The 27,644-nt window shown below is 44.0% G+C and overlaps 1 protein-coding gene across 4 annotated transcripts in view; it reads left to right on the top strand.

Moving 5' to 3' along the window:
- Window positions 1-27,335, top strand: part of PRIM2 (DNA primase subunit 2) — a 278,681-nt gene extending 251,346 nt beyond the window's left edge. For all 4 annotated transcript variants that reach the window (XM_054024333.1, XM_054024331.1, XM_054024330.1 and 1 more), the window contains 2 exons: window positions 7,487-7,555; window positions 26,707-27,335. In XM_054024333.1, coding sequence (XP_053880308.1) covers window positions 7,487-7,555; window positions 26,707-26,934 — 297 coding nt within the window. In that variant the 3' untranslated portion in view covers window positions 26,935-27,335. The remainder of the gene's footprint in view (window positions 1-7,486; window positions 7,556-26,706) is intronic.
- The last annotated feature ends 309 nt before the right edge of the window (window positions 27,336-27,644 follow it).

The raw sequence follows: 27,644 nt of genomic DNA, 5'->3' as shown, positions 1-27,644 counted from the left end.
ATGATGCCAAAGGTCACTAGGAGCTCTTGAAGAGGGTCACCTTGAATTTGGGGCTGGAAGCCAAGGAGTTGGTAGAGCCCTCAGACTCCTTGTTTGATGTACTTAGTGCGGCAGCCCCAGCCAGGGTAGCACTGCTGGTGCACGAGGGAGTGGTGAGAATCACTAAGACCCTGTGGCAGACACCTTCCTCGCTGCCCCCCTCTCCAAGTGGGCAGAGCAGAAATACTATGTCCCCTCTAAGGGGTATGAGTATCTTTATACCCACCCCTGCCCCAAGCTCACTGGTTGTGTCGGCAGCCAATGAGCACAACAGACTGGGCCAGCTGGGATCGACGCCTAAGAACAAGGAAGACTAAGAGGCTCAATCTCTTTGGTATAAAGATTTATTCTACATCCAGCCTCCGTCTGAGAGTGGCCAACCCACAAGGCCTTCCTTGGCCATTATGATTTTAATATCTGGCAGTCAATGGCCAAGTTCTCAGATGCACTGCCAGAGGAACCCAGGAAGGAATTCCTGGTTAGCCTAGATGAGAGTAGGGTGGTAGCCAGGGCAGCCCTCCAAGCAGCCTCAGATGCAGCAGACTCTGCAGCCTGAACCATGGCCTCGGCAATTCCAATGAGGCGGGCGTCCTGGTTGCAGTCGTCGGGTCTTTCGACAGAGGTTCAACAGACCATCTAGGACCTCCCATTCGATGGTCTGGGACTTTTTTCGGAACAGACAGACCGTAAATTGCACAGCCTGAAAGACTCGAGCCTACTTTGTGCACCCTGGGCCTGTACATGCCAGGGCCGGCAAGGAAGCAGTTTAAGCCATAGCAGGCCTATAGGTTCAGGAGCCAACCTCGGTCAGAGCCTTTCCGTAAGAAGGGCAAGGGCTATAAATGCCGGCAAGGCCATCAGCCGGCATTGTCTGCTCACTGGAGCTCCACCCTTAACCAATCAGTGGTAAGCAGGCATTTTGAGGGTGTGCTTGAGGGCGACCTTTCATCCTGTGTCCTGGATCCTGCTCCCCTGTTACTTTCCAATTGCCTGTTTCCCTTCCTCCCTGCCTGGGCTTCTATAACATTGGGCTGGCGGGTTCTCAGCACAGTAGCAGGGGGATATACCCTCCAGTTTATTTCTCTCCACTCCTTCCATCCCTCCTCCCTGTCCCTCTTCAGGGACCCTTCTCACGAGCATCTGAGAGGGGCAAGGCTTTCTCCGGGTGGGAGCTGTGGAAGAAATCCCGCTACATTTAAGGGGCAAGGGGTTTTACTCCTGCTATTTTTTTATCCCAAAGGCTAAATGGGGTCTATGGCCCATTCTCGACCTGCGGAACCTCAACAAGTATCTCAAGAAGTTGAAATTTTGCATAGTCTCCCTGGCCTCCATCATTTATTCCCTGGATTCGGGAGACTGGTACACCGCCCTTGATTTGAAAGGTGTTTACTTTCACATATCGATATTCTATGCTCAGAAAGAGTTCCTACGTTTCATAGTTGGGACCACCCACTACCAATTTGTGGTGCTCCCGTCTGGCCTGGCAACAGCGCCAAGAGTGGTTACGAATTGCATATCAATGGTGGTGGCCTACATCAGGCATCGGGGTATCCAGATTTACCTGTACCTCGACAACTGGCTCATCCAGAGCTGCTCTAGGGCCCAAGTCCAGTGCAGTGTCAAAATGCTGCACGCCACTTGTTGGGCTCTGGGCCTGCAGATAAACAAACAAACGTCAACGTTAGTCCCAGTCCAATGGATAGAGTTTATTGGGGTGGTACGCAACTCTACACGAGCAAGAGCATTTCTGCCACAGGCCGGGTTCAGGGCAATGTCACATCTAATTGCCAGCATCACTGCACATCTGATCATCATGGCCCAGGTCTGTCTCAGACTATTGGGTCACATGCCATACAAGGCTCAGACTGCGCCACCCTCAAATGTGCCTAGCGACAGTCTACTCCCCGGCCAGACATCACCTGGACAAGGTCATCACGGTCCCTCCAAAGGTACTTACCTCTCTGCAGTGGTGGACCGACCCGAGGTTGGTGCTGGAAGGAGTGCCATTCGAGAGTCCACGACCCACAGACTCCCTATCATCGGATGGATCTGACCTCGGTTTGGGGGGCACATATCAGTACGATGCGGACTCAAGGGACATGGTCTCGAGAGGAGCTCACATTACATATAAATGTCAGGGAGCTCAGGACCATCCGTCTAGCCTACAGTGTCTTCCTTCCTCAGCTGTCTGGTCGGGTAGTGCAGGTGTTGATGGACTTGCTATGTGTCTTAGTGGCCTCAACTTTCTATGTCCGCAGGCAGGGCGCGCGCACTCTTTGGCTCTCTGCCAGGAGGTCCTCTGCCTGTGGGACTTTTGCATTCAGCATTCGATCCACCTGGAAGCCTCACATCTCCTCGGCGTCTGGAACACGCTGGCAGATATCCTCAGCAGGTCCTTTTTCCGTGGTCGCTTCATTCAGTGGTCATCAAGGCGCTCTTGATGGGGTCAAGTGGGGGTCTCCCCAAGTGGACCTATTCGCCCCCAGACAGAACAGAAGGTGTCATCAGTTCTGTTCTCTCCAGTGCCTCAACACAGGTTCCCTTTCCGATTATTTTCTCCTGTCATGGTCGAGAGACCTGATATATGCCTTCCCGGCGATTCCGCTTATCAGCAAAGTCCTCTCAAAAATCAAAAGGGACAAGGTGCAAGTCATTATGATCGCCCTGGCATGGCCTTGCCAGCACTGGTTTGGCATGCTAATGGAACTGGCCGTGGCAGCCCCATGGCCACTGCCCAGCCCCCCCAAACCTACTCTTGCTGAATCACGGTCAGTTCCTGCACACAAACCTTACCTCTCTCCACCTCATGGCTTGGATGCTGCACAGCATGTAAAGAACCCAGAGGAACAGGCCTGCTCTAGTCAGGTACAGCAGGTTCTCTTGGAAAGCAGAAAGCCCTCCACCAGAGCGACTTACCTGGCAAAATGGAAGCGCTTTTCCTGTTGGGTGTCGGAACGCAACATCTCCCTGACCTAGTCATCTCTGCAGTCCATCTTGGATTACCTGCTTCACTTAAAGCACCTTAAAGCACTTAAAGCACCTTCTCTTCGATCAAGGTGCACTTGGGAGCCATATCGGCCTTCTACTCTCGCATCCAGGGTAAATCTGTATTCTCGCATGAGATGTTGATCAGGTTCCTGAAGGGCCTTGAGCGTCTCTTACCGCCGATCCGGGACCTAGTACCCCAATGGGACCTCAACCTAGTCCTCTCCAGTCTCACAGCCCCCCCCCCCCCTTTGAGCCCATGGCTTCTTGCTCTCTTCCCCATCTATCGTGGAAGGTTGCTTTTCTTGTAGTGATTACATTGGAGCCTCACTTCCAACCCACCATATACAGTATTCTACAAGGACAAGGTCCAGCTACGGCCCCATCTGGCTTTCCTGCCAAAAGTGGGTATCACATTTCCATGTCAACCAGGATATCTGCCTCCTGGTGTTCTGTCCAAAGCAGTGGTGGGCAACCTGCAGCCCATCAGGGTAATCTGCTGGCAGGCTACGAGACAGTTTGTTTACACTGACCATCTGCAGGCATGGCCGCTCGCAGCTCCCAGTGGCTGTGGTTCTCCATTCCCAGCCAATGGGAGCTGCGGGCGGCCGTGCCTGCAGATGGTTGATGTAAACAAACTGTTTCACAGCCCATCAGTGGATTACCCTGACGGGCTGCAGGTTGCCCACCACAGGTCCAAAGCCTCACTCGACCAATTAGGAGAGGTGGTTGCACACTCTGGATGTCCAGCACGCCCTGACGTTCTACCTGGAGCACACCAAACCCTTCTGGGATCCAGCTCTTTAGTGCTACAGTTGACAGGATGAAAGGTCTTCCGGTGTCCACTCAAAAGATTTTGAATGGGATCACCCCTGCATCGGTACTTGTTATGAGCTGGTGCAGGCTGTGCCTCCACTGATAGTGAAGACTCACTCGACTTTGGCTGCCTTCTTAGCACATGTCCCTATCCAGGATACCTGCAGGGCCGCAACGTGGTCTTTAGTACACATATTCATGACACATTGCACCATCACCCAGTAAGCCAGAGATGATGCTGGATTTGGCAGAGCTGTGTTGCAATAAACACATCCATGAACTCCTACCCACCTCCTGTGGTACCGCTTGGGAGTCACCTACAATGGAATGGATGTGAGCAAGCACTCAAAGAAGAAAAGAACTCAAAGTTACTTTTCTGTAACTGGTGTTCTTCGAGATGTGTTGCTCGTGTCCATTTTATGACCCACCCTCCTTCCCCACTGTTGGCATTTCCGGCAAGAAGAAATTGAGGGTAGGGGGAGCCGGCGGCACCCCTTATATTGATGCATATGTGCGCCACTCCAGAGGGCACCAGAGCCGGTCCCCTACAGATACCACTGAGGGAAAAACTTCCGGCACCGTTACATGTGGTGAGCACACACGCCTACAATGGAATGGACATAAGCAACGCATCTCGAAGAACACCAGTTACAAAAAGGTAACTGTCTTTTTCTGAGATGAACAGATTAGACTTAAAAAGAACAGGAGTACTTGTGGCACTTTAGAGACTAACAAATTTATTAGAGCATAAGCTTTCGTGGACTACAGCCCACTTCTTCGGATGCATATAGAGTGGAACATATATTGGGGATATATATATATATATATATATATATATATATATATATATATATACACATACAGAGAGCATGAACAGGTGGGAGTTGTCTTACCAACTCTGAGATGCCAATTAAGTAAGAGAAAAAAACTTTTGAAGTGATAATCAAGATAGCCCAGTACAGACAGTTTGATAAGAAGTGTGAGAATACTTACAAGGGGAGATAGATTCAATGTTTGTAATGGCTCAGCCATTCCCAGTCCTTATTCAATCCCGAGTTGATCGAATCTAGTTTGCATATCAGATTATCTAAGATTAGACTTAGATATTTCTTCTTTACTAATTACTTCATTAGAGATTAAAAAGCATGATGGGCTATAAGAGAAAATTCAGATAAATACATTTATTTACATGTCTAACAAAATTATGAGCATAAAACGTTAAAATAAGTACTAACCCATGTTTTCAAGAGTAATTACCAAAATATATTTCAGAAATAACACTCCAACAATAGCTAAACGATTTTAAATGTAAAAGCTACTAAACACTCCGTCATTACATGAATACTTATTTCTTTACATAGATTTCAGTGCTAGGAAATATTCTTATCAAGATTGCTCCATCTATATCCTATCATAATCAGCACTTGGAGCTGTTAACTTCCAATTTTTAGGTTATAACAACTCAGAGCAGATTTCAGCCCAAGTGTGGCTTTAGAGGCAGTGTAACCTAGTGGATGAATCACTGGACTGAGACTCAAAAACCCACCTTCAGTTCCAGGGTCTGCCACTGACTGACTAGCTGTGTGGCCTTCAGCAGGTCACTTTACTTCTGTGTTCCAGTTTCCTCATCTGTAAAATGAAGATAATGATACTGACCTCCTTTGTTAAAGCTCTTGAGTTCTAGGGATGAAACATGGAATATAAGAAGCGTACATGATTATTGATACAAATATTTATCTGTTGAGAACCCCCACTAAAATATCCATTTTATGCTTTCCATCCTTGTTTGTCATGAAGTGGATATTTTGTCATCCAAATATTCCATGTCACCGTCTAGAGCACAGATTGTATGTTCAAAACAGAAAAACCCAAAGGCCCCCTCAACCTAATTAAATGACGCCTATACAGATTTTAGGGATAGTGTTTTATGTTCATCGTAACTTTTAACAACTAGCACTAAATATACCATGGATACTTTTGACTCCCTTAAGTTTTTAGTTCAGAGGTACAGCAGAATTTTTTGGATGCTGTTTTTAATTTTAAAATTAGGTATGGACACTAATACAATGGTTAACCGTGATAGCCTTTTACTTTCATGTTTTAGATATAATAGGGGAAAAATAAGATAAATTGTATTTGAACTATTTTGGACAATGTTTCTTCTTTGTTTTTCACTTTTTTAAAATTTATTTTTTATTGTATTGTATTGTATTGTATTTATAATCTATTTCCTGCAAGACTAATTCAAAAAGTGGACAGGTCGGATACATAGATAGTCCCTGATTTCAGGCCCTATTGATTAGCTATTTTGGGCCTTCGTCTTTTTACACCGGATTTAAAAGAAAGTGACAGGAAGCTTAGAAATTTAATCAGTTGGGCTGTAACAGAGAAACAATGCAGTTATGCACTTTCTTGGCAGTGTGTAGTTATTTGAACTATTCTGCAAATGTAATTTATTTGTATATTGGTCAATAACGATAACTCAGCATCCAATAATGAGGGCAGCAGAGATTGAAGCCTGAATTTACTGCAGTGACATAGAAAGGTTAACCATTGAAAAAAGGTCTAGAAATTAACATTTTTTCAAGAATTCTTTTTCCCTCTACTGAGGTTCTCTCTTAATTCCAGCAGCTTTCTCTGTTTGATAAGCAGAGAGAGTACACATTTTGATTATTTAAGGGAAGGAGATGGTTATGCAGCTTTAAAAATTTCAACTGATATTGCATTCTGCTGATAAGAATGCAGCACAGAAGAGATTACATGAGGTAGAACTGGGAAGCAAATTGTATTTACAAAAGATAGGATGATGCTCCTAATAGGTGTTCAAAACAGACTCTTCACTCCCATATTCTGCTGAGCTTTACTAGAAATAACTTCATTTCAAAAAGGGACAAATATGATTGAAGGTAAAAGCATTCCCCTCTTACAAATACTTTTCTAAAGGGTTTACATTAAATTTTCTTGATGGGAGCATAGCAGTATTTGATGTTGTGTCTGTATGAAGTGGTAATGTGGAAAATAAAAATATAAAAAGTGTACTTGATTGCCTCATGCTTCAACCACTTGAATTACTAGATCTATATCTTGAATTATGTCAGAATTGTTACAATATGATATTAATATACCTATCTCATAGAACTGGAAGGGACCTTGAAAGATCATCGAGTCCAGCCCCCTGCCTTCACTAGTAGGACCAAGTACTGATTTTGCCCCAGATCCCTAAATGGCCCCCTGAAGGATTGAACTCACAACCCTGGGTTTAGCAGACTGATGCTCAAACCACTGAGCTATCCCATCCCCTGACAAAAACATTCTGATAATAACTGTCAGAAATATAATATGAGGATACATTTTCATCTTATTCCTGCTCTTAAATTTATTGAAATCACCAGAACATCTTTCTATCTGTGGTTGTTTTGTTTTTAATGCTACTAATGTATATTTAAGCAACCAGGGTCTGATGTGAAGTGGTAAGCCAGAGTTATTACAGTACACAGGTGACAGAGGTGTCATGTGCAATGTACTTTCTTGAATTATATGCCTGTCTGTTGTGAGGTATCTTGTAAAGGTCAATGATAAAACACCAGTGTCAAATTCTTCAGTTCTGAATGAATGCTACTTCTAATTACTCTCCTTTTTTCTACAGATTTTGGAGTTAGTGAAAGGTATGCATTACCAGCTGGCCTGTCAGAAATACTTCCAGTTGACACAGGATGTAAGTACATATTTAATTTTTATTGTATAATAATCAGGGTGCCTTTGTCTCTAGAAAGGGCCCTGGAAATCATGCATGAAGCTCCAGAGGCTCTTTACAGTTATCACATCCATCATTGGTTGTCAAATCTTGTTAATTTTAATGAGTTAATTAGTATAAGCCTTTTTGCTATGTATTTAAGCATGATTTTTGTATAAAATATTTTATACACATACATATTACTTACGTAATATAGATATATAAAAATAGAAAAGAACGACAAGATGTAGCGTAGCAAAACAAAGATGGGGGGGGGGGTTGAGGGATAGCTCAGTGGTTTTAGCATTGGCCTGCTAAACCCAGCATTGTGAGTTCAATCGTTAAGGAGGCCAATTAGGGTTCTGAGGCAAAATCAGTACTTGGTCCTGCTAGTGAAGGCAGGGGGCTGGACTCAATGATCTTTCAGGGTCCCTTCCAGTTCTATGAGATAGGTATATCTCCATATATTTAAAAGGGTTGTTTCTGAAAAGTCAGCATTTTTGAACATTATCACAAGCACTAAAGTTGTCAGTTCTCCTTTTTTTAAAGAAAAAAGCCTAATGAAATTTGTAGTGGATGCAACTAAAACTCTAACCACCAGTGAAAACTCGTTTTAGCCTTTTGTTTTTTAAGATATTTCATCACATATAAACATATTTGGTATCTTTAATTTATGGTGACTAATCATTTGATGACTTCCTACCTAATTTTCTTTCTCAGCTTGGTGAGTTTTTAATCATTTTTTTAAGTATGTGGTTAGTTTTTGACTTAAGACAAATTGAAAACATTGACGATGAGAGAATTTTCTCTTTGCTTAGTTCATCTCCTATAATTACTGAATTTTATTATAAAGAATATGAAAAAAAAATTAAAAAATGCAAACTGTCTATGGACCTATCTCTCTTCCCCTCTGAGCCTCTTGGGGTCCCACAGGAGGTCACAAAATGGCTACAGTTTTCCCTAGGGAGACAGTAGACTCCTTTCAATCTCCCTAGTAATGTGCGCTCTCTCTCTCACAGGGTCCCACTTCTCTTCTTTCAAGGGTTTGGCCCAGGGTATAATGAAGGATATTGCTCACAATTAGCTGTTGAAAGGGCAGCACAAAGACTTAAAATCTCTTGTGAGAGAATCTCCCCTCTAGATCTTCTATTGAAAAGGAGGAATTTCTAAAATTGGGGCTTTGAGCGAGATACTTCAGACTCTCAACTAAACTTTCCAGAATTATTAATGAATGGGGGGGGTCTAATTTCACAGGTGCTTATGTTTTTAGAAAATGAAACACACATACAAAATTGCACCCTGAAAAGTTGAAGAAAAGTAATTCTTAGTTTGAAGGTGTAATTAAGATAATTCCTAGTTTGAAATAATTCCTAGTTTGAAGATTAATTAAGGTGGAATGGGAATTCTATATGAAGATCTACTAATACCTAAGGGCTTAAGTCTTCATTAATGTGGCTAAGGTTAAGCTTGTTGCAGTCTCCCTAGTAAAGGGCAGCTGAGAGAGTATTCCCACAAACACACACAGAGGAGGAGAATAACATGATCCCTCAGGCTAAACTTGGATACAGCAGCCTCAGCCCTGAGGCTGCAGTCTCATTGTGCAGATTTATGCTCAATTTGGAGGCCCTTATCAGCGTGAAAAACAAGTAAACAAAAACATACATAAAATCTACTTTAAACATGAAGTGTTTTCAGATCTGATGCTTCACCTGACTCTGATTTGCTGTACATTCAAAAATTCCAAAGCCTTGCACCAGGAACAATTATGGCTCCACTTGAAGAAACACAAATTGCTAGCTAACATCTAATATCCTTCCAAATACTGTTGGTAATCTCTTTGGAGAGCACAGAGACACAGCAGTTACTGAGGCTTTAGACAAGGGAATAAGTCCCTTCCTCCTTCCAGTGAGAGAATTTTCAGCAGGTGTTCGCTTTTAAGCTACTGCTGCTCCAGAGTAGAGATTACACATTTAGAGGAGACCTCGCTGCATTTCCTGAGAGTTCGACGATCAAGGCTGGAGTTCTTTGGAAAACAATCCAGCTCTAAAAGCTTCTTTTTACTTGACTTTCTCGAGTTTTCTATGGCATATGTTATGCAGAAGGTCAAACTAGATGATCACAGTGTTTCCTTCTGATCTTAGTATCTGTGAAAGTCTGGGCTGATCCCCTTCCCCACCCCCATCCTCCCCACCCCCGGCATGTTTCAGAGTGGAAATCAACCACCTCAGAAAATGGGTGTTTCAGTATAACTCACGTGTAGTCCCAGGACAAGTTACAAATTCACCAACACATCAACAAGACTGTTGTACCGATGAAGGTACAGTAGCCCATCTCCTATTGTTTCATGTTCTCTGTGTATATATATATATTCCTACTGTATTTTCCACTGCATGCATCCAATGAAGTGGGTTTTAGCCCACAAAAGCTTATGCTCAAATAAATTAGTCTCTAAGGTGCCACAAGTACTCCTGTACTTTTTGCGGATACAGACTAACACGGCTGCTACTCTGAAACCTGTGATGATGGAGAGGCTCCCTTTGGCCCACTTCAGGAGCCAAGTCAGGAGAATCCCCCATGTACAATGGTCTCTGGCTGTATCTAGCACTCCTTTGACTTCAGCTCAGCACTCCCCTTGAAAGGGAAAGGCTCTAGAAACCTACTCTAAAAGTCCCAAGAAGTGTAGCTCTGACTCCTCTAATAGAAATCCACTTTGAAAAGACCTCACTATCCAAGTAGGTCAATAGCCTTGGAAGCTTCAACCTCAAGGCTCATTACTGTAGAGTCTAAGGGCTCCTCCAGTACTGACGGAGATGGGAAAGCCCATGGCTCTAAGAAAAAGCATGGCTCCACAAAGACTTCAGTACCCTCTGGAAGAAATGAATAGAACAAACACAAAAGAGCAGCACCATTTGACATAGCTCCTCTTCTGGTATCTCCCCTAATGAGCTCTTCAGTACCACATAAGACTAAGCCTCTTTCTATGTCAGCACCTACTTTGGAAAGCTCAAAATCCTCAGTACTGTCCAGTAGGAACAAGCAGACTGTCCCATCAGTACCGCAGCTTTACTCAGTGCTGCAAGGCCATAGGTACCCGAAGGATTAATCTGTGACTGCTGAACCAAAGTCTCCACGGCTTGCAAGTACCGAATGCCTCTTGGCACCAAGAAAGAAGCACTTGGTCTCTGTATCCCCAAACATCACTGGTACCGCTTGAGTCACCCTTTTGGCTGGAGTTCCTCCATTAGAGGAGGAAGAGAATGATCGATATCTGTCCAGGGTTCTCTGACTTATTCATACAAGAACCCTTTTCTTTGAAGAGACAGGGAGGACTTCAGAGGAACACATTATGCTTGATAGAAACAACCTTGGATACCACACCCTCCTCCATATGGTTCTCAATGCCCATATTGGAATCCCTGGACAAAACTGTCGGTAACTGTAATGATAGATGTACCCCTGTTGGTGTGAGTGGCATACCTCAGTTCTCATACAGCAGGGGGCAAATGATCACCTCAAGAAACTAGTCTTCGCAAGAACCTATTGGAGCTGAGGGCAATCAGAAATGCCTGCCTTCATTTTCTGCCTCTCGTCAGGGACAAGTCTATCAGAATAATGACAGACAATGTGACTTGCATGTTTTATATTAATCATCAGGGAGGCATGAGATTCCTCTTTGTGTGCCAAAGCAATAAAGTTATGAAACTGATGCATAAAACATCACATGTGAATTTCAGCAATTTCTCTTCCTGGCATGCAAAATGTCACAGCTAATATTCTCAAAAGATATTTTTCTCAAAGCTACAAATGGGAGTTGAACTCCCAGATTCTCGATGGCATAATTCAGATTTGGGGCTTTCCAGAACTGGACTGCTTCAGCACAGCCACAAACAAAAAGTATAATCTGTTATGTTCAAGATGGGATCTAGGTTCAATTAGTTGGGGGATGCCTTCCTCCTACCTTGAATGAAGAAGATGTTCTACGCATTTCCCCCAATACCTCTCATACTCAGGGTGGTGAACAAAATCAGACAGGACAAGATCCAGAGTATCCTAATAGTCCCGACATGGTTGAGACAAGCATGGTTTCCTTATCTGTTTCACTTGTCTTGCTAGACAGAGAAATATATCTTCCCATCACTCCTCAACTTCTCTCCCAGGGTGGTGGTTGATTGATGCATCCCAATCTAGGAATGCTCTGTCTTGAGGAATGGCTCTTCGATGGTTCATGGGGTTAGTGTCAGCCTGTTCTGTAGAAATACAACGGATATTACTAAATAGCTTGAAAGAGTCTACTGTAAATACCTTCAGAAGTGGAGAAGATTTGGTCACTGGTGTGAACTCCAGGAAATTGTTCTTGAATCTTCCTTGCTTCATGTGTTCTAGATTACCTGTTGCAATTAAACAAAACAGGATTATCAAACAGTTCCCTTGAGGTTCATTTGGTTGCTATAAGAACCTTTCATTCCACAATTGAGGGTTTGCTCATCCTACAACTTTAAGTTTCATTAAAGGTCAAGGGGACCTTTTCCTGCATAAAGACCCCACTCCAGTTTGAGATTTCAGTTTAGTTCTCAAATGTCTCATGAAACCTCCTTTTGAACCAACGGCGACATGCTCATTACTGAACTTGTCTATGAACACAGCCTTCTTGGTAGCCATTACGTCTTCCCGAAGAGTCAGAGAAAGTGAGGCCTTAATGTCAAACCCTCCTCACAGTATTCTACAAGGACTGGGTTTCCTTACATCCACAACTCAAGTTCCTGCCTAAGATGTGGTCTGAGTTGAATCTGAATCAGATTTATTTACCTGTTTTCTTTCTGAAACCACATAATTCTAACCTGGGGACTTCTTTCCATACTCTAGATGCCAGAAGGGCATTAGCCTGGATAGAACTAAAGCATTTCAAAAGCCTCCTAGACTGTTTTGTTTTGACTGTACACAGATTTAAGGGATCTGCTATTTCTACGCAATGGCTGTCAATTACTGGGAGTCATTGTATGTTATAGTGCTGTCCACATCAGTGGCTTTACTTAAAAATGTCCTAGCATCTGAGATCTGCAGAGCCACTCATGGTCCTCAGTATTTACCTTCTCCAGGCACTATTCCCTGGTCAGTGTTTCTTGATCTGATGTGGCAGTTATCAGTGTAGTTCTTTCTTCACTTCTGGACTTGATTCTGAAGCTTCCTCCTCCCTACAGGGATACTGCTCAGGAGTCACCTGAATTGGAGCACCTACAAGAACGCTACTCAAAGATGAGAGAGACTTACTCACCTTGTACAGTAATTGTAATTCTTCTAAATATGTGTCCTTAGGTGTGCTCCACTATCCACCTCCTTTACCTCTGCTTTGGGGTTTCCTTGTGGGATTCAGAAATGGAGAAGGAACTGAGGGCAGTTCACTCATGCAGCCTGATCTAGCTTAGGTGTAGGGTGCATGCACAGGTCAAACAGACACTACTAATGAAAATCTCCAGTTGTAGGTGTGGGGGGCTTATGCACACCTGAAGTTGAGCATCCATAGGGGGACATATCTCGAGGGACTAGTTATTGCACAGGATGAGTAATATCTTTTTCTGGAGAGTTCTTCCTGAGAGGCAGTCCTAATCCAGAGCAAAGATCTAGTCTGCCCCCAATGCCATGCAGATGAGGAACGCTTGTAACATTTTCCAGGGATACTCAGGGTTGTGAGGCACCTTGCTATTCCCTGCCATTAACATGAGGAAACATTGTCTGTGCCTGCCCGGAGTCTACTCCCTGACATCACCAGACACAGGCAACACAAGCACTCCCCTCCCAGCCTATGCAGGCTCTGCTGTCCCTCTGCAGGTAAGCGATAGGCACACTCCAACTCCCAGCACTCTGAAGTTCCAGCCCCTGTTCCACTAGACACTCCCTGTAGCCAGAGTCTTTCCCTGTTGCCTCCCCATTGCCAGAGCCTTTCACAGCCGCACTTAGCTGCACACTGCATTGAGTATGGACGCAGCCTGCCTTTCACTGCAGCATGTAGATACACGTGTCCTAGACACAGCCTCGGGTGTAGACAAGACCTAAGATTTGTTTATAGTGAAAACAAGTCAAAGTTAGTTTAACAAAGAACAGGGACTTGAGAAGAACAAGTGGTTATATATAAAATAAAATCATAACATGCTCTTTAGAGCCAACTTAACTAACGAGACATTCTCCTGTCTAATAAAAGTTAGCTTTTCTCCCAAAGTTAAACAGACAGACTAGGTGTGATCCTCCATTCATAAGACAAGCCAGTTGGCAGCTTGTCCTCTGCATGAAGATACTTGCATGTGCCTTTGCACCCCAAATGTAGTTCCAAACATCCATTGGATTCACTTGTAAACAGAATCCCCCTTACTGCTTCTTTACTCCTGTATAGACTCTCCCCTGGAGACTTTCCAATCACTTGATTAGCATTTTGCTTAGACTGTAAATTGGCATTTATTGTGCAGTGTACAATACTCAATTTACTTATAGTCGGACAGATAGATAAGGGTCTCTTGCCTGAAAGAAACTTCTTTATCATCTTCTGGTGACCCCCAACTCACAGATCTTTAAGAGCATAATTTTTAGTATATATGCATAACTCCTTAAATATTATCCGTACGTACATTTTTCAGTAGTTGTGATGATCTGTGTGACACAAAAGCTTTCAGTAGGGACCTTATGTGACATTCTTTGATGAACATTTATGGTAGAGACCAGACTCGGGATCCCTGCAACCCTATGCACCCTTGTGCCCTCTGCCAGTGGGTTCCAAGAAGTCACTAGGTCATAATGCCCCACTGCGAAGCCTGACTGACATGTATGTCTTCTTATTCCATGTATGAAGTCACCAGATTTTATTGCTGTTCTAGTCATCAGCATCAGGAAAGAAACTGATTTCGGTAGTTACATGGGTTTAATGTTTTAGTCTACTGGGATATAAAGCCCATGCGGGTGGCTTAAATTTTTTGTTAATTAGATAATTTTGTTTTGTAACATTAATGGATTAAATTCTTATTGCACTGCTAAAAGAATGGCTTAATGAGTCCTGAATTGGCTGTTCACCAAGTTGCTACTTTGAAATATCTTTTCCTCTTTAATGGCCAATGAAAAGGGATTAAATGACTTAATTCTATAAAGTTCCAAGCACTGCTAGACAATACTAATACTTCATAATCCTGTAGTGGTATGAATTTTGTAAAGTGTGTTAGGGCTCGATTTAGATTATCTGACATCTCACTGATCAGTAACCAAGCTAAAATGGTGTTTGTTAGACGAGACAAGACAGCACAGCACAGAAAGGAAAAGGTTAATACATTGCCAATCTGGAGAACAGGCTTGCAAGCGTCCCTGTGTTCCAAGTTTCTCTTTCTCTCAAAGCTAAGCTTTTAAACCCTGCTTGTTAACACTATTTTACTTTCCCGTGACATTTTGTGGTTGATTACATACTTACATTATCCAATCATACATTAATGTCACACCCCTGGCTTTATCTTAGTGTCTGCACCTATAATATAGAAAGTTTACCAGGGAGGTAATTATTTAAATGGATATATTGGCTGTCTGTCACCTTAGATCTCTTAAATTCTTTTGTGGTCTGTGATAAATTAGTGCATGTCTACATATGTCTATATTAGTCTGCAGATTCCATTCTGTTTTGTGAATGCCATTTTCATTGTAAATTGTACTGCACCTTTACTTTTCCTTTTTTAACTTCAGTAATGGACTAGAACAGCAGTTCTCAACTGGGGGTCTGCGGCTCCCCCAGGGGTCTATGAGCCCTTTCAAGGGGGCCGCAGGGCTGAAGCCCCGATCCCTGGCATTCCAGTGGGGCTGAAGCCCCCAATTCCTGGCACCACCCACAGGGCTGAAGCCTGGAGCCCTGAACCTTGGTGCTCCCTGTGGGGCAGAAGCCCTGAGCCCATGGGAAGAGTTGGGGACATGGAGGGCATTGCCCACCCCAAACTGCAACACAAGTGCATGGCAGTCCGGGGACAGCTCCACACCTCTCCCTTCCCCACCCTCAGCCAGGTCAGAGGCAGGAAGCCAGAGCCAAACAGTGCGGGGCAGCTGCTGCTCTGGCTGGTGCCATGGAGCAGGCAGCGGCAGCGTTCCCTCCACTCCTGCTGGTGCCCCAGGTTGAAGCTGTTCCTCAGCTCCCAGCCCCTTTGTTCCCACAGAGGCAGCCAGTAAGAGCCCCCTGGGTGAGAAGACCCGGCTCCATGGCTGGCAGACCCCTCCGGGAACAGGGACTGCAGGGGAGTCCTCCCAGCACACAGCTCCTAATACCTCTCTCCCTGCACCCTGAGCTACCCCCTGCCTGCATGCTGCCCCAGCTACCCACCTCCCTGCTCCTACAGCCACCCCATGTGCACACAACTCCAGCTACCCCCTCCCTGTACTCTGAGCTACCCCTCCCTGCCTGCACACAACCCCAGCTATCCACCTCCCTGCACCCTGAGCTACCCCTTCCCTGCACATAGCCCCTAACCACCTTTCTCCCTGCACCCACAGCCACTCCCAGTGTGCACACAGCCCCAGCTACTCCCTCCTTGCACCTTGAGCTACCCCCTATCTGCACACAGCCTCTAGCTACCCCCTCCTTGCACCCTAACCTGTTTTCAAACTTTTTGAGCTAAGCCCCCCACATCTGAGTTATAATTCTTGATTGCAGGCCACACCACACACCCCAGTCCAGACAAACTGGGTGACCTGCTGAGGTGAGGCAGGAGGTGGAGGTGGCACTTCCTCCCTGGACCCCACCATGTGGAGGTGGCTCGAGCCCCACTCGTCCCTGCCTCCCACCCCGAATAGAAGTCAAACTATACCTATGTCCAAGGCCCCTGCCCCAAAACCCCTCCCCCGCCCCCCACTGGGCCTTAGAGTTTTTATAGCATGTCGAGGGGGGCCTCAGAGAGAAAAAGATTGAGAACCCCTGAACTAGAATATCTCAGGGTACATCTACACTACAGCGGGGAGTCGATTTAAGATACGCAAATTCAGCTACGTGAATAGCGTAGCTGAATTCGACGTATTGCAGCCGACTTACCCCGTTGTGAGGACGGCGGCAAAATCGACTTCTGCCACTTTTTGTCGGCGGTGCTTACTACCACCTCTGCTGGTGGAGTTAGAGCGCCGATTCGGGGATCGATTGTCGCGTCCCGACGGGACGCGATAAATCAATCCCCGAGAGGTCGATTTCTACCCGCCGATTCAGGCGGGTAGTATAGACCAGACCTAAGAGGTGCTAGAAGAGGTGCTGTGCGCCCTACGGAAGGACCATAGAACAATGACGTGGCTGCTACATAGAGGAAACAGCTTTCCTAGTATAGACTTAAGATGGGCTGTAACCAAGCAAGAAATCCCCTGACAAGGGACTGGAAGCCACTCAGGGTGTCATCTGACATGGAGATCTGGAATTTTATTAAAAAGGTCAAGTTCTGCTCTTAGCAGGGACTCTCACTGACCAGAACAAAAAGGCAAGAATGGGCAGGAGGGTGCTGAGACACCAAAAGGACTCTCAAAGTGGTGAGGACACTGAAGGAAGGGTTTTACATGCAGGTTTTGTGTAATTTTTCTGTAGATCTGTAAATCTCATGTGATCGGTTTAGAAATTCCTGTGTTACTTGCTTTAACTATCACAAAGTAATCCAGATAGTCCATTGCTTTGAACTCTGAGGCATGTGCATTAGCTTCAGGCCCTAGGTAGTTGGACTGCAGAGGCCCTTATCTTAACAAGGTATGGAGCTGGCCTTTGGGGTGGGCTGTATGGGCGGTCGCCCAGGGCAGCCCGTCAAAGAAGGCGCCATGCGGAGGGTGTGCCAATTCCCACCTGACCTGCCGTGACGGAGGTGGCAGGAAGAGCAGCAGCATCTGGAGCTGGGGGAGGTACCTGAGCTGCAGGGGGGCAGTTGGACAACCAGCTGAGCCAGATGACTCCTCCCGACCAGGGATGGCCCTCCTCCCCCATTGCTCCACTGCCATGTGCAGCCGCTGCTGCTCCTGTTTCTCACCCCCCACCCCGGGCCCCTGGCCACTCTTGACTGAGAGCATCCTCCTGTCTGCTGTGGTGGGGGGGCAGGGGCTGATGTCGGGGTGTCCCCCTCCGCCCTGCCTATGTACCTAGTCTCTACTAAGCTGAGCTGACTGGACAGGGGCAATCTGTGTGTGCTGCTGCCTCTCTGGGTCTGACGGCAACTGCTTGTGTCTGAACACGCCTTCAGATGCCTGACCCTGAGTGCTTTTTTAAAGCTCACTCAGGCACACACACAGTCCCCTTCACACAGTCCCTGCAACACCCACTGCAGGGCTCTCTGCATCCGGGTCACTTTCCCCACCTAGGCTGTGCTGTGAGGCGAGCATCAGGAGCTGCTGCTCTCCTGCCCTCTCCTTACACAGCCCAGGCAGGGAAAGTGACCTGGATGCAGGAGGGAGCAGGTATTGGGGTGCAGGAAGGGGTTGGGGGTTTGGGTGAAGGGGGCATGCACAGTGCAGGGGTTAGGGGCGCAGGAGGGGAGTGCAGGGGTTGGGGCGAAGGGGGCACAGAAAGGAGCAGGGGTTGGGATGAAGGGGGCACAATACAGGGGTTAGGGGCACAGGAGGGGAGTGCAGGAGGTAGGAGTGAAGGGGGCATGCACAGTGCAGGGGTTGGGGGCATGCACAGTGAAGGGGTTAGGGGCACAGGAGAGGAGTCCAGGGGTGGAGGGGATACAGTGCAGGGGTTAGGGGCACAGGAGGGCAGTGCAGGGGGTAGGAGTGATGGTGGCACAGTGCAAGGGTTAGAGGCACAGGAGGGGAGTGCAGGGGTTGGGGTGGAGGGGCACAGTGCAGGGGTTGGGGCACAGTGCAGGGGTTAGGGGCACAGGAGAGGAGTCCAGGGGTTGGGGTGGAGGGGCACAGTGCAGGGTTAGGGGCACAGGAGGGCAGTGCAGGGGGTAGGAGTGATGGGGGCACAGTGCAGAGGTTAGGGACACAGGAGGGGAGTGCAGGGGTTGGGGTGGAGTGGCACAGTGCAGGGGTTGGGGCACAGGAGGGCAGTGAGGGGGTAGGAGTGATGGTGGCACAGTGCAGGGGTTGGGGCACAGGAGGGAAGTGCAGGGGTTGGGGTGGAGGGGCACAGTGCAGGGGTTAGGGGCACAGGAGGGGAGTGCGAGGGGTAGGAGTGATGGGGGCACCCTGCAGAAGTTAGGGGTGCAGGAGGGGAATGCAGGGGTTGGGGTGAAGGTAGCACAGTTAGGTAGGGGTTAGTGCGCATGAGGGGGGCATAGGTTGGGAGTGAAGGGATATAGGGATTAGTGGCGCAGGAGGGGGAGAGCAGGCATTGGGGCAAAGGGGGCACAGGGCAGGGGTTAGGGGGAAAGAGAGGGTGGGGAGCCCATGGGAAGCCAGGGGCAAAAGGGGGGGGGTACCCTGTGCTCCTGGCTCACCGGGACCAGGAGCACCAAATGCAAGTTCGCCCAGGGTGCCATTTTCCCTAAGGCCAGCCCTGGGAAGGTGTATTAAACAGGGAATCAGCACCCAGAGATAGTGCCTAGATTCCGGCAAGTAAGCTGAAGAACATGTGGGGATCCAGTGGGTGGATTCAAACATAGCATCCTGATGAGCATCCAGCCAGGGCTATAACATGGTAAGTAGGTGTTTCTCTGTATTTATTGGATAGTATTCCTGAAAACAATATGAACACCCTTTGAGAGAGGATTCCTTAGTCTATGTCCTTTTGACTGAGAATCCTAAACTGCTCCATCCTCCCTTCCATCAGCTTCTTGTTAGATGTTGGAAGTTGATCCTCCTCTTCAGGATAGTCTGCATAGAATTCTCAAACTAATACCACCAAGATTGTAGTAAAAACAATCGTAAGAATAGTGAGAGAAAATCAGACTAAAGCAAAACATGAAGTGTGTGTGATGTATCTAGTGTTCCACATTACTTGAGTCCACTCAATCCTCAGCTCCCCCATTTTCCCTGTTCCTCTTTCTGGGAAGACTGTCAAAGAGTCAGAGTAGGGAAATATACAGGTGTCAGGTTTCTTGTGATATCATCATGTCTCTGATGAGGTCCTTAGTTACACCATTCAAATTACTTTTGACTTGCCTCATCTGAGATCTCATCCATAAAGATATTTACACAAATGCACTCCATATTTCCAACCCCAGACATTAAAAACCTATGAATCAGGGTGCCCCCCAACTCATAAAATTTGCTTATAATCATCAGATATTTTAAAAATAATCGATGATGGGTTCTTTTTATTTGACGTCTAGTTGTTGAGCCATTAGGGTACACTTGGGGAACATTTCAAACTTTTCTCAGCAACCCTGGGGGTGAGAAACTTACCTTTTAAATGAAAGCTGAAATTATCATGTAATCACCTGAATCTGGGAGCCGGAGCTTTAAGATAGCCAGCCAATATTGCAAGACTCATGATAAATCATGAGAGTTGGCAACACTATGCCATTATTTCTTATGAAATCTCTAGTGCATGTATCTAAAATCTATTCGGGATTGTATTCCCTTCCTTGGATAAATAGTTTGTAGTTCCTATTTCTTTCCTATATCACTTTACAATATAGGAGTCTGAAGATGTAAATCCACAATAGTTTTCTCACAGCCCCAATTTATATATTATATATGTTCCCTCTCCAAAGCTGTGTACTCTTTGTTCTAGCCTAAGGGCCATACTTTTGCAGCTTACTGTTTGCAGAAGTCCAGCTTACTATTTATCTCTAATGAGAGTCTCTATATTTTCTTATCATTTCTTCATTTTAATTCTACTGTGTTGCAGACAGACTGAAAAAGTATTGCCAAAGGCCTAAAACAAGGGAAAGTACTATTTAGGCAAGTAAGAGTCAAGTTGTATACCCCCAGACAACAGGGGAAGCTGTAGTTGGTCTGAGACATCAGGCACAGGAGAACCGAGCTTATTAAGGGAAGGGTGACAGAGGAGCTGAATAGAGCTGCCACAGACTAAGACAATAAGAAGGGGGTTAATAGATCATTAGAGCTCAGCTGCCACATAGAGAGTATGGGAATAGGCCTATTCAATGTCAGCCACAAAAGTAACAGATGGATACCAGGCAGAAGTGAACACTTTTAGTCATTAGAGGCAAAGCTGTACAAAAATCAGATATATGCATCCAAAAAAACCCAGTGTTCATAATATTTATTAATAGGGATGACATCTGTAGGGGTCCTACATCTTGCCACCCTTCATCTGTATTCCTATCCATCATCTCATCCCCTGACCACTGCCTCCATTCCCCCTCTGCAGCTATATGCCCTCCAGCCCCACACCAAAGCTCTCTGTTCTTAGCCACAACCCTTCCACTGGCTCCCTCCCCATTTTCCCTCCCTTTCCCTTCCCCCCCCCCATCATCGCCCCTTCATGCCTCCTCCCACTTCTGCTCCCCCTCACCCTCTGGCTCCTGCAACTACTCCCTTTTCTCATTAGTCATCCCTCTCTGCTCCAATCAGGTTGCTTCCTCATTTTCCTCCACAATGCCTGGAGTACCAACAGTGGGAATATTGAGAGCATAGATGAGACAGTCTTCTAGCTCTCAGTTTCTGTAACCAGTGCCACAGTGGCTCCAGTAACCAGGAGAACAAATTTCAGGGAAAGTCCTACTCAGCACCTGTAGCCTAAGGATGGAACATGCCCACAGAAGAAATAATCTTCAGAGAATTTAGCTGCCAGACTCTAACAAGCCTCCACTGAGCATGCTATCAATTTTTCAGAGGCTTGTAACTTGGCTAAATTTGGGCAGATTATTTGGATACTAGGATTTTTACTTGAATTTCAAATAAATTATTTCATATTCTCATTTATGACTTACCATTTTAGACTGTTGTTGGCAGTGGCTTTTGATTCGTATTTAGGGCCCTATCAAATTCATGGTTGTGAAAAACACGTCACGGACCATGAAATCTGGTCTTGCCTGTGAAATCTGGACTTGTGTATACCTTTACTCTGTACTTTAGAGGTCTCACAGAGGAGACCAGTGTTTCTCAAACGAGGGGTCTCAACATAAAAGAAGGTTTGGAGGAGGAGTTCGCAAGGCTATTGTAGGGGGGTTGCATTATTGCCACCTTTACTTCTGCGCTGCCTTCAGAGCTGGGTGGTTGGAGAGCGGCGGAGGCTGGCTGGCTGCCCAGCTCTGAAGGCAGCGCCACAGTCAGCAGCCGTGCAAAAGTAAAGGTGGCAAAACCATACCATGACATCTTTATTTCTGTGCTGCTGCTGGCAGTGGTACTGCCTTCAGAAATGGGCTCTCAGCCAACAGCCGTAAAAATTCCTGCAGCCGGGGGAGGTTCCTGAAGGTGAGTCTGCCCTGGGAGTGGCCCCTGCAGGGGAAGAGGAAGTCCCGTCCCTCACCAGTCCAGCCAGGACCAGCAGCTGGAGGCCAGTATACAGTAGGACCCTCAGCCAGGGCGCCCCCAGCCCTGCCCTTCCCTGGCTTCATGAGAAAAAACGAGAAACCATGGCAAAGTAGTCCCAAATAGAAAAAGCAGATTGCAAAGAAATGCCTTTACACAGTCACGAGAGAAATAATATTTAATTCAAACATTGAGAGAAGCACATTTTCTTACCGAAGAAATTAGAGGTCTAAGCTGCATGTGGACAAGTAGTAATAATTTTAAAGAAAAACCACACTGATATCAATTATTAATTATTGATAGATTATAGGCAGCCTGTCATAGTGACAGTGGTCTAAAAATGATTGTTGCTTTGAAACCAGATTGCATTCCAGAGCAGTTTAAATAAACATATTTTAAGGCCCCTGTCAAGGCTGCTTCCCCACTCTGAACTTTAGGGTACAAATGTGGGGGTCTGCATGAAACTTCTAAGCTTAATTACCAGCTTAAATCTGGTCTGCTGCCACCACTCCCAAAGTGCTAATTCCCTTCCCTGGGTAGCCTTGAGAAACTCTTCACCAATTCCCTGGTGAATACAGATCCAAACCCCTTGGATCTTAAAACAAGGAGAAAATAACCATCCCCCCCCCCCTTTCTCCCACCAACTCCTGGTGGATCACGATCCAACCCCCTTGGATCTAAAAACAAGGAAAAATCAATCAGGTTCTTAAAAAGAAGGCTTTTAATTAAAGAAAAAGGTAAAAATAATCTCTGTAAAATCAGGATGGGAAATAACTTTACAGGGTAATCAAACTTAAAGAGCCTAGAGGACCCTCCTCTAGCCTTAGGTTCAAAGTTACAGCAAACAGAGATAAACACTCTAGCAAAAAGGTACATTTACAAGTTGAGAAAACAAAGATAAAAACTAACACGCCTTGCCTGGCTGTTTACTTACAAGTTTGAAATATGAGAGACTTGTTCAGAAAGATTTGGAGAGCCTGGATTGATGTCTGGTCCCTCTTAGTCCCAAGAGCGAACAACCCCCAAAACAAAGAGCACAAACAAAAGCCTTCCCCCCACCAAGATTTGAAAGTATCATGTCCCCTTATTGGTCCTTTGGGTCAGGTGTCAGCCAGGTTACCTGAGCTTCTTAACCCTTTACTGGTAAAAGGATTTTGGAGTGTCTGGCCAGGAGGGATTTTATAGTATTGTACACAGGAGGGCTGTTACCCTTCCCTTTATAGTTATGACAGCCCCAATTTTAGCATGTAGATAAATAATAAAGTGGCTAACACATTTTTAACAATAATTAAATTAGATTAATTAATGCCTACATAATTTGCACGAGTGATGCTTCTTCGGCAATTGGTACTACAGCAGTTTATTTCTAAATTAGTGTGTCTTTTTTGAAGAATGTTATTCTTGAGTACCTGTAAATATTTACTATTCTTGTCTGATTTTTTAAATAAAATCTTTGTGAGTATAACTGTTTAGTGAACTTTCTAATATAGAACATTTTAGATCTGTATAGTTGGAGTACATGATGTTAAAAATGTAAGCAAAAATATATTTTATTATGATTATAGAGATAACTGTCATCTTTGTTATAACTTGCCAGATATTGATGATTTAATATTACTACATTTCTAATTTTATTTAACCACCTTGGTTCCCTACTTTATTTGGAAAATGAATGTCAGTATCCTCTTGCTTATTTAAAGCGGGGAGGGTGGGGAATGTACGTTTGCTTTTCATTGTCCTTTGTGATCAAATCTCATTTAAGTGAAAGTTTTTGAAAATGAACCACAGCTAATTGATACCATTTGCTATAGAACTATGATTGTTCCATATGGCTTTTTTTTGTGTGTGTAATACCAGCTGCCTTGTTATCAGCTGTCATTGGAAACTGCTTGATTAAAACCTAAAGATCCCTGAGGTGCAAAACTATTGCCTCACTTCCTTTCAAAACCACATTTGCTACAGTAGAAATATGAGACTAATGTTTGTGTGAAGGTCAATGTGAGGAAAATATGTTGAATTCAAGGAAATGTTTGATATCTTCTATTAGATGAAATAAACAGATTTGTTTAAAGTAAAATGCCTTTGAGTCTGGATCAATATAGATTATAAGTTCAACTTTTCTTTACAGTACATCATGTACAGTTTTATTTTTCCTTATATGCTGAATTAATTGCATCTGTAAATGAAACTGATAAACTTGCTGAAGAAATTCAATTTCAGTCTATTACTGGTTGGTTAACTTCTGAAGACACAAAGAACCTTTAAGGAAGAATTATTGATACAGTTTTTAAAAGTTTCAAATGACTAGGTTACTGACAAAATAAATATTTTTCTTAAAATAACACAAACAGTCTGACTAAACACACAAAGCAAGGAAATATAAATATGTGCTCCTGTTTTTTTATTAGTGGATCAAACAAGCCATTAATTTCTCATATTAATTTTTGTGCCATCAGAGCAGTATATTATTATGCAGAAAAATCCTTGTGGAAATTTATTTTTTGGGAAATAGACTGAGAAGAAGCAGTAAAAAAGTAATAGAGTGTAAGTGCAGAATTTCCTTAAAGCAGACTTCCAAACTGCGGCTGATGAAGTTCTAGAAAGACTCAGCAATACCCTTCAACTTTAAAATGGGGGAGAAGTTTGTAGAGATAACCCTTAAGATTTACAAAGCTGACTACAAGTTTCAGTAGAATTTAATGGGTGTTGTGTGAGTAAATCACAAAGTCATCTTTGAAAATCTCAGTCTACGCATCTCATCTTGCAGCTTCATTTTGATACAAGCAGATACTTCGTAGATTGTTCTAATTCATTATAAAAAGAGAAAAATGAGTTACTATCCAGAAAAACAAACTGAGATTCTAAGGATAAAATAGGAAGGCTAGTAAAGAGATTTGGGTTGAGTGGCCTTCAATATGAGACACACAGCTCCACAGTTCTTTCTTCAGACCCTTCTTGTATAGGCTGGCTAAAATTCACCCGCATAATTTAACGAATGGGGAAAATAGCCAGAAGAAATATCAGAGATTAATCACCCACCTCTCCCCTAATTTGGAGGTCTGTGTCCTCTACTTTTTTCCTAAGATTTTCAACCTGACAGTGATATTGGAGTCCCAATTGCTCCTACATACTGAGGCTGTTGCACTTGTGCTTTTCATCATATATTTGGCAAGGAGGTTGTGACCTTTTCTTTTTTTATGTAGGACCTCACTGCAGTTATCCCTTCTTTTGTCATATCATGGCTAGATTATTATAATACAATCTAATTTAAAACCTTTCAAAACTTGGAACTAGTACGGAATGTGACTGTGTACTTATTCAGCAATGTTTCATGCAAAGAGCACATTACATCAGTGTTACATGATTGCATTGGCTTTGAGTTAACTTATAGATGAGCTGTAAAGTGTTGATTTTGATCTATAAAGTCCTAAATAATTTTTTCTCATATGATATTGTGGCATTTGCCTCAGCATCCTCTTCCTAGTACAAAAAGGGAGGATATTGACAGCCAAGAATTCCCAGTTGGTGGCTCTTAGCTTTAGAATTTGGCCTCCTACCTTGGTTAACCAGATCCCAGAGTTGATGACCTTTTTAACTGTTCTCCCGGGTTTTCCTGTGGCTTGTGGGAAGATGGTGGGGTGAAGGGTGAATGTTGGGGAAAACTTGACTAAGTGCTCCTTTTAAAAGACTATCTGGCTTTTGGTAGATGTTTCAAGCTTGTAAGCACCTGAAGAGAGGGATAGGGGTTATAAGTGAGGTTGTGAAATGGGTACGGCTGAGTAGCTTGCTTTTAAGACTATGAAAGGCCCATAGAGGAAGATTATTTTTAATGTTTTGGTATGTTTGATAACTGTTTAACTTTTTTTCAGATTGTGTAACTGACTAGAGAATTAACTAATAAGAGCAATCACAAACCAAAATAGATAATTATAGTAGTTGAATGAAGAGACATGCCTGACTTTAAGAAGCAATTAAAAATAAAATAGAATGCACATTATAGTAGTTTCTCTTCCTTCTTCCAACTAATCAGAAGTCCATGTGCTGTTTGATGTGGGACAGGAGCCCATTGGGATTCCTTGGAGCTGGATCACACATGTCCTTGCAGCTTAGCCCCAGTGCCAGTAGAGCAAAGACAAGATCAGGCCATTGGCCTTCTGCCTAAGCCTGCTGCCTTGTTGAATATAAATCATGTCGGTGGTCGACATCAATAAGGGCTACGGTGAGAGTACGGACAGCGTGGATCTACTGTTTTATCCATGGCCTCACATTTGTATTGACAGCCAATCCTGATTTGTTTCATGAAACTTTGTCCTTATTGCTGTTCCCCTCTGGCCCATTCACCCTAGAGCCCACCCACCCAAAACTGGAAAAAAATGGATGTAAAGAGTAGGTTGGGTTCACCAGGTGAAGTTGTAACAACCTGTGTAGTTTCCACACTTATGTTACTTTGCATGTTTTATTTACATTCATTTGTAGTTCCTCCAACATTACAAGAAAGACAATGTTAAAATAATATATTTAATAATAATATTAAAACAATCATGTTTAATTCCTAAAATATAGGAGAAGGAGGTTTGTGTTGCAATTAGATCCTTAGCATGATAGTATTGAATCAGACAGGTATCAGCAAAGTGATTTCCCTCCACCCCCATTTTCTTAAACGAAAGCTAAACTAGTTAAATGACTAATGCTATTGAATGAGTTCATCTAATCTAAAATTCATCTTTTGAAATACTGTGTAATAATTCCTTTTCCTTTCCTTCTGTGTACAGGTTGATGATATTGGGTTTTCTTTGAATCATCCCAATCAATATTTCGCAGAGAGTCAGAAGCTACTAAGTGGTGGTAGAGAAGTGAAGAAAGAACCAAGTGAACCTGAAAGCTCCCAGCAAAAACTGAGTAGTCAGAAAAGTACAAATTCATGTTCCATTCCCATTTCTTCAAACACAGAAGCAGATACAGAACTGGAGGGACTGGATGCATATTTCACTGAAGACTGAGAAGCTTTGTTGTTTATTTTTCTCCACTTTGTTACTTCCCTATAATTTTAGCAACATTTTCCCTCATAGTAAGAGAGTAAGCATCTGGCTTTCTGGAGAGCTTGGGCCTGTAAGGCTCTAAGTTGGCTGATGAAAAGAAAGAAGAGATACATAAATTGTAATTATATCCAGTACTTTTCCTTGTAGATAGAGCACATCGGTTCCATAGTGCAGTCAATTTCTAACTGCTTGGGGCATGGGAACCGAAAATTAGTTCCTAAATTTGAATGATATTGCAGTTTCTGGTAGGTGTTTCTGTGCTCATAAACATTTTGTGTGTAACCCATCTTTCTTTATACTCCACATTTTTAAATAGCTTTCTCTTCACTGTTTTTCTTAATAAACATGTTGAAATGTAAAAATCTGTGATATTTTCTTGTTCAATTATACTTCTAGAGAGATGCAAGCTGCCTAAATCATATTTACAGATATATCTTTTTTTAAGAAATATTATTTCTTGGGACATGAGGAATACCTCCAATTAGTAGTATTTATTTACAGTCTATGATTTGGTGGTTAAGGACTCAGATCATTAGAAAAATTCAGATCTTTCTATCTAAAGTATGCATATGACCTTCGTTACCATTTGAGCAACTTACAATCTTTTAGAGTTGTATTCTCACAGCTGTACTTTGACAAACTGGGAGTACAATTATCCCAGTTTCATAGAT

Source organism: Malaclemys terrapin, chromosome 3 (genome assembly GCF_027887155.1).
Source record: "Malaclemys terrapin pileata isolate rMalTer1 chromosome 3, rMalTer1.hap1, whole genome shotgun sequence".
Classification (NCBI taxonomy): Eukaryota; Metazoa; Chordata; order Testudines; family Emydidae; genus Malaclemys; species Malaclemys terrapin.
This window is presented reverse-complemented; position numbering and strand designations above follow the sequence as displayed.